This window comes from Fulmarus glacialis, unplaced genomic scaffold, assembly GCF_000690835.1.
Source record: "Fulmarus glacialis isolate BGI_N327 unplaced genomic scaffold, ASM69083v1 scaffold51618, whole genome shotgun sequence".
In the NCBI taxonomy this organism is placed as follows: Eukaryota; Metazoa; Chordata; class Aves; order Procellariiformes; family Procellariidae; genus Fulmarus; species Fulmarus glacialis.
Window position 1 is genome coordinate 1 of NW_009231164.1, and position 7,742 is coordinate 7,742.

A 7,742-nucleotide genomic window follows, 5' to 3' on the forward strand; every position below is an offset into this window, starting at 1 on the left:
TAGTTCCAACCCCCCTGCCATGGGCAGTGTTAAGACACTTCCAGGTTAAGACACCTCAGTTCACTGCACAGCCAGTGGAAAGAAGTATCCCCAGGAAGCTTCCAAGAATGTAAGTCTTGGCTTGACAATATGGTAATTTCAGTACTGTGAGTCCTAGCAACGGATCAAAAATGCTACAGCAACACAACATCAAGGGCTGAGCTGGTCTCAAGTGACTCAGCCAATTCAGCTGAATTTAAATATTTTGATGAGTTAGATTTTGTACTGACATCCTTCAGCATAGATCAAGAATCATAGTCTTCCCACAAAGATAGATGATATCAGCACAAAAATGTAAAAATACATAGGCTTCGGTTAACCCATTAGACTCTGTGTGAGCCCATGCCTCATGAAGGTCTATTTCAGACTGCCAGATAATCCACACCACACAGGCCCACATTACAGACCTTAGAAACATAGCTTGCGTTAGATACTTAAAACTGATAAGAAACCTGACAAAGCTATGCAGGATGTGGTCCCAGTCAAATAATTTTTACTGATTCCCTGAAACTTCACGGACAGGAGAGAAAAACCAAACTGTCAAAAAATGCAAATTTTCCATTCCTTATGAAAAAAAAAGAGCCAATATTGGTACTTTAATTTTGTGACTAACCTATAAGGTAAAAGGAGGTTGTAAAATGTCTTGCAGTTTCATAAGGGAAGACAAACAATGAATTTACGTCACCAGCTAAATTAACAATACAATAAAACCTAAACCTTGCATTCATGTGTGCCATGTAATTTACATATTTCTCATCTGAAGTGTCAGTCTGATATTCCCCATCAGTGCCCATGCACTATTTGCCCTATATAAACCCCGTGGCATATGCTATTTCATAAACCACAGCAATTTTCATATGCTTTGGTTATTGGCTCCTTGGTTGGCTTACAATTAACGGCTTGCATAAATAACCCAAACTCCCACCTTTCCAAGAGTTCTCTCAGAGACGTCACCTCCTCTTCCTTCTGCAGCCGAGCAAACTCTGATTCAGACAGCTGCTCTCTTGCTTCATCCAGCTTTCTAGACAAACTCGTGTTTGCAGCCTAGTGAAATAAATTACTGTATTTCCTTACATATAAAAACAACACTTTACCAAACATTGGACAATTACAAAGACACCTAAACAATGCTTTAAAAGAATCAGTTAAAGCCAAACCACTAATTAAGATATTATTGTATAAGGAGACACTAATTAGTTGTGTACTAGTGATTGATTACTTCTGTCACACTGAATAAGGGATAGATTCTAAAGTAAGACAGTATTAAGCCTGTAATTCTTATTAGTCCATGTCAGTTGAGCTTTTGCCTCCTTATCAAGGAAAATCTCTCAAAGATAATGGCAAAAGAGCACGCCCTAAAAGTTTTTTCACCACCTAGAAGTTTCAAAAGAAAAAAAAATTTAAAATGAGGAAAATGTTGTTTATTAAAGCTATATGGAACATGAAGAACAATAGAAACAAAAACTTCTTTCACAGCTAGCCTCTCCAGAGAAGTCTGCCAAACTCGGGAGTCCTCGGGGAACATACCTAACTGCATCTAAAGGTGTACGTATTTCTGCTAGCAGGCAGGGCCAGTTTCAATAACCTTAACTTTCTTCTTTCTGGATTCCTTACATCTCCGTACGACCCTCCTAACTCAACTGTTTGATAAATGCATTGAAAAAATCATTTTTTTCCAGCTGGGTTATTTCTCAGCCAGATTAATTCTCTGATTCAGTGCCCCTTGCAGCCTGCAAACAGTTGGATCCACACTTGTGGCTGTGTGCAGTGGGCACGCAGGGCCTAAGACAGACACCTTTTAAATCTGCAGCCCCATTTAAGAAGTGTACACATAACCAGGTCTTAGATAAAACCTGACTAGCTTTCAAAGCAGGACAAATCCTAAGTGCCATTGTGCTTTTCGTAATCTGTACTCGGCTAACTTTCAGCTGCCGAGTACTTTGTCTGCAGCACCTGTATTTATTCAAGGCCATTCTCAGACTCACAGGCAGTCATCAGAAATGCTGCCTGCCTTCTCAATTATAACACTAATGCCTGCTGACACAAACACCTCTGTCTTTTAATCAGATCGAGCACCTACTTGTAACTCCGCAATCTCTTCCTCTGCAGCATGCTGTTGTCGCTTCTGCTCCTCAAGTTGCTCTCTTACTTTCCCACACTCTTCACTGACAGCCTAGCAGAGAGATTGAGCCAGGAGTTAGCATTCCTCTAGCGGCCACCCCTTCATCTACGAGATTCCCAATTGTGAATCACGAGTGCTTTTACTGCCATGTATGGGATAAATGCAGCACTACTGTCAGGCTCGTGAAAAACAGCTAAAGAGACCCTCAACTCATGGATTCAAGGAAACTCCCCTCTGTGGTGGCAAACCAGCTGTGTTTTACTGTTACTTGCTATGGGCTGTTACAGTTCTCAACAAAAAGAAGGCCCAGCTTGCGAATTGCTTTGGCTCAAAAGAGTGAAGTTTAAGAAGCCTTTATGAAAACGAAACATAAATGAATGTACGCTATTTTCTCAAACTCGTGGGATTTCTGGATACCAGTGGCATAAGCCTCTGATCAACTGCCAGTCTTAGACATTATCTCAGAATGACAGAACAAACACAACAAAATCTTCAGCCTTTAGGTGTGCTGTTTCACATATACAGGGCTGACTCACATTTTTCTGGAAACAAAACTTTGATCTTCTTGGCTGCTACCTTGAGAGGTTGAAAGCAAAAATACATGAGGGAATTAACTGCAAAAGTATCTGGTCTCAGTCTAAGTTTGCTTTCATCAAAACTGGTTTTAAGGAGTAGTAGTGTTAGGGTGTGGGGAACAGGTCGAACAGGTCTTGCAATGTTCCTACCAAAAAAGAAAAAAATGACAGCTGTGACCAGAGGGAATAGTTACAGAAGACGCCACCTTCAGTGCCAACATAAGAAATCATCACCCTCTCCATTACTGGCTGGCTTTTCCGTATCACATGGCCTCTCCACTGTGCTTGGATGGCCACAATATACATCTCCAAAAAACTCTGAAGAACTATTTTACCTCAAATAGGCCTAGGTCATGAGTGTAGAGGCATTTTCAGAATCCCAGGCTAAAGCTAGTTGTGTGCTAGTCTCAGAGCCTGACCAACACAAACCTTGGGATTCCACGCAGTAATTGCTGCAGCAGGCGGTAAAGCAGGGGAAATCCTGCACAGCTCCCTCAGCTGTGCACATTAAATCACATTAATTTACCTTGAATTTTGTCTGATAATTTAGAATCTCTGTGCTCATTTGAAATTTTATTGCAGACAGCTCTTCTTGGCTGGTCTCTTGGAAACTCTGTGCCTGTTTCTTTACTGTCTCCAGCTGCCATTGCAGACTTGGGACAGCTGCGGCACATATTTGAGCCTCTTCTAATTTCTCTTGCAGGCTCTTGTTCTCCTGTCTGAGATTAGAGATGTCAAGCTTCAGCTTTTCCTGTTGCTCTGCTGCCTGTTCTTCCAGTTCTTTGAGCCTTTCTGTGGCCTGGGCTAACTGCTCTTCTGCATCCACCTTTTCAGAGGTCAAGGCACAAATCTGAATACCAAGTTCAGCCATATCCGTGTTGGTCCTGTGGAGGAGATCTTTGTTTTCTTCATTTTCCATTCTAGCAACTTCCAGGTACTGCTTAACCTTGAATAGTTCTTCCTTCAGGTTCAGCAAATTATTTTCCAGCTCAGCTTTTTCATGGGCTGCTGTCTCCTGCTCTTTTTTCAGCACTTCTTCTCTTTCTTTAAACTGCACCATTTCTTGCACATGGTTTCTGTTGAGTGACTCACTTTGCTCTTTCAGCTGCTGGACAAGCACCTTCTGTTCACCCAAGACAGTCTCTGTGATTGCCAGCTCACCTCTCATCTGCTCTCTCTCATCAGTGGTCTGCTGAAGCTTGACTCGCAGGTCGAGGACTTCTGCTTGCAGCCTAGACACTTCACCTCGGTTGACCTCCAACTGCTCTTCACTTATGGTTAGTCTGGAGGCCAGCTCTTTTGCCTCCTTCTCCAGGGAAGCCGCCTGCTGTAGTTGGTGTTTTTCCACTGATTCCTTTTCTGATGTGAGGGATTCAATAAGCTTTGTCTGATGAAGGCATGTCTTTTCAACACTGAGCTTTTCTACCTCAAGAGTCTCTGCTTTCTTCCTATGTCTTTCAGCTTCTGCTCTTAGCTGCTCACACTGGCTCTCCATGCCTTGCAGTTCTACTTCCTTCTCTGTGAGCTGTGACTGGAGACACTCTTTGCTTTCCTTCAAGGTGCCTAAGCTTTTTTCCGTTTCTAAACTATGCTGTTTGGCACTCTTCAGCTGTGCTTCAAGTGAGGCATAAGACTCCTTGGTGGTCTCTTCTCTTTGCTTTAGTTCTTCATAGTCTGAGTGCAGAGCGTCTAATCTCTCCTCCAGAATTTGGCTTTGCCTCCTGGCATTCTGCAAGTCTTCATCCAGCTGTTTGTTCTCAACCCGGAGCTTCTTCTCTTTTTCATCAACTGACACCAGGGCATCATCTATCTCACTCTGAAGCTGTTTCTCAGAGGCTCTCAGCCTGGCTACCTCAGCTTCCAGGGAAGCTTTAGAAGCTTCCAGATTTTTCAGCTTCCCTTCCATCTTCTTCTTGGACTGCTGCAAATTCGCATTCTCTGCTTTCAGCTTCCTGCTCTCCTCACCCATTTCGCTCGCTGCAGAGTTTTGCTGCTCCATCTGTTCCTCCAGCTCCTTGACTTTCTGTCTGAGATGCTCTTTCTCAGACAAGAGTTTCCGGTTTTGCTCCTCAAGGCTACACACAGTCTGACTCACCTTTGTTAAGTGACCCTCCTGTAGTTCAAGTTGCTCTGCTTGCGAGTGGGCTTCCTGCTTCAGTGCTCCTTCCCTCCTACCATACTCCTCCTCAAGTTTCTCTTTTCCTTTCCTTGCTTCCTCAAGATTTTTTTCCAGTGACCCCACCTGAGCCAGCGACCCCATTACCTGGGTCTGGAGCTCAGCCATCTCCTTTCCTTTCAGGGTCAGGGCCTTCTGAAGTGCATCCATTTCCTTTGCCATGGTTTCCAGGCTCCCAAGCAGCTTTTCACTCTCTTCTTTGGAGTCAGCAGTAAGGCGATTGTATCTGGATTCCAGTTCCTTCTGTGCCTCTTCTTTCAGCTGCAGCTCCTCCCTTGCTGCTTTCAGCTGAGATACATGTTCGTCACTGAGTCTTTGCATATCTGCCTTTTCCTTTTCTGTCTCCTGAAGCTTCTCTAACAGTGCACGTATCTGTAGGGCAGAGTCACAGTGGGCTGTGGCTTGCTCTCCCTTTTCCTCCAAAGCAGCATCAACTTTCTCAAGGAGGTTGAGGTTCTTCTGTTCTGTGGAACTCAGCTTGGCTTTGAGCTCATTGATGCAAAGATTCTTCATAGCAACCAAAGCCCTAGAGGCCTCCAGCTCCTGATTCAACACCTGCAGTTCTGAGGCACAGTATTCCTTGCTGGTCACCAGCTGCTCCAGCTTTGTTGAATATTCCTTCTGCTGCTCCACTGCATTCAGTTCCAGTGACTGCAGGCACTTGTGCAGGTCATGAACAGTGCTCTGAGTGGAGTGCGAGACCTCACACTGCTTCTGTAACTCTGTGATCATCTTTGTCAGCCGGGAGTTCTCCTCGCTGTAGTTATTGCTCTTCTCCTTTTCTACCTGTACTTGTTCTTTCTGAAGGCTGACAGCTGCCTGTAGCTCCTGGTTTTCCATTTCTAGCTGGTGAATACGATCTTGAAGTTCCCTCTGCCTCAGCTCAGCCTGGTCAAGTTCTACACGCATCTCTTCAAAGCCCTCAAGGTGTTCAACATTTAGTGAACTATTTGCATCAGGGCTGAAGGGAAACTCTTGGGCCTAAATGAACAGAAGGGGAAAACCAGAAAGTTTAACATGCATTTAAATGGTGTGCTCAAATGAGAGCAAGTTCAGGTTCTTTACGCACAGTGACGTATGTTGCATTCACAGCACTATAAAATACCAACTTATAGGAAATGGGGCTTGTTTTCACAAAAGATAAATGAAAACATACCTATCTGCAGGCAGCCTTCTGAATGTATTTTTTTTTCCTCTATGAGATTTGCATGTTCAGTTGAATCAGCTACTGGACAATTCCCTTTACTTTTAATTAAGAACTCTTTTTGTAGTTTACCATTATAAAAGTCATAATCACCATAAAACTACCAACCTCTCTGGAACTATGCCATTAATTAAAGACCTACCATGCCACATAAACATTTATTTGTAATTTGCTTACCTGCAAATAATTGCTGACTAAACTGCTCATGCTGGAACTGCGACTTGGGGGCTTCCATAAATATGCTGAAGATCCAAGCGAGGACAGTGTCCTCCTGTTGATCACATAGAGAAACAATATATAAGAGAAGTCTAAGCACATACATACATGTCTTTCTACTCTTACATGTAATATTTATCTAGTTGTAACTTCCACATACAAAAAGACATAACTGCACCTGGTGTCTCGGCCAACTGCTGAAGTTGATAGAAAGCAAAATAGGGATATCAAAGGCACCTATAAAAGATTATGGGGTTGGTAACCGTGACTTCCCACATCCACAAGAACCAATGCAGCTTTGCTCTAAGAAATTGTATTGCTGTGTGGTGGCAGCTCAACCAGATGGTGGCAGCATGCAGCCCTAGAAAACTCCCACTGACACAAATGGATCTGGATCAGATCTAGTAGTTTTTGTTATTCCCCGCTTTGAGGTGGGATGAGGCTTTGGTGACCGCATATTGTCATCTCTACCATTGCTGCAAGTGAAGCACACTGCTTAGCTCTTCAGTCACTACACGTCTCAGCTCTTAAAACAGAAGGTGCTAAGAACATTTCTTCTTGTGCCTCTGAAGATGAGAATAGCTTGGGATTTGGGCTAAACTGTAGTTACTGGAGATACTCCATGACAGAGCATCAACTTCTACGCATTGGCCTTCTACGATGGAGTGACTACGCAACAGATGTCGTCTATCTGGACCTCTGTAAGGCCTTTGACATGGTCCCCCACAACATCCTTCTGTCTAAACTGGAGAGATATGGATTTGATGGGTGGACTGTCCGGTGGATGAGGAATTGGTTGGATGGTCGCATCCAGAGGGTAGTGGTCAATGGCTCAATGTCCAAATAGTGACAAGTGGTGTCCCGCAGGGGTCCATACTGGGACCAGTACTGTGGGACCAGTACTGTTTAATATCTTCATCAATGACATAGACAGTGGGATCGAGTGCACCCTCAGCAAGTTTGCAGATGACAGCAAGCTGAGGGGTGCCGCTGACACGCCTGAGGGACAGGATGCCATCCAGAGGCACCTGGACAAGCTCAAGAAATGGGCCTGTGTGAACCTCATGAGGTTCAACAAGGCCAAGTGCAGGGTCCTGCACCTGTGTCGGGGCAACCCCTGGTATCAACAGAGGCTGGGAGATGAAGGGATTGAAAGCAGCCCTGCCGAGAAGGACTTGGGGGTACTGGTGGATGAAAAGCCCACAATGTGCACTTGCAGCCCAGAAGGCCAACCGTATCCTGGGCTGCATCAAAAGAAGCGTGGCCAGCAGGTCGAGGGAGGTGATTCTGCCCCTCTGCTCTGGTGAGACCCCACCTGGACTACTATGTCCAGCTCTGGAACCCTCAGCACAAGACATAGACCTGTTGGACCGGGTCCAGAGGAGGGCCATGAAAATGATCAGGGGGATG

At 44.5% G+C, this 7,742-nt stretch overlaps 1 protein-coding gene across 1 annotated transcript in view; it reads right to left on the reverse strand.

Annotated features, from left to right (window-relative positions):
* Positions 1-964: 964 nt before the first annotated feature.
* Positions 965-7,742, reverse strand: part of FYCO1 (FYVE and coiled-coil domain containing 1) — a gene marked incomplete at its 3' end in the record, with an annotated part of 15,162 nt that continues 8,384 nt past the window's right edge. The window contains exons 6-9 of the mRNA XM_009584456.1: positions 6,294-6,387; positions 3,263-5,893; positions 2,120-2,212; positions 965-1,083 (exon numbers count right to left, since the gene is read on the reverse strand). Of these exons, the coding sequence (XP_009582751.1) occupies positions 965-1,083; positions 2,120-2,212; positions 3,263-5,893; positions 6,294-6,387 (2,937 nt within the window). The remainder of the gene's footprint in view (positions 1,084-2,119; positions 2,213-3,262; positions 5,894-6,293; positions 6,388-7,742) is intronic.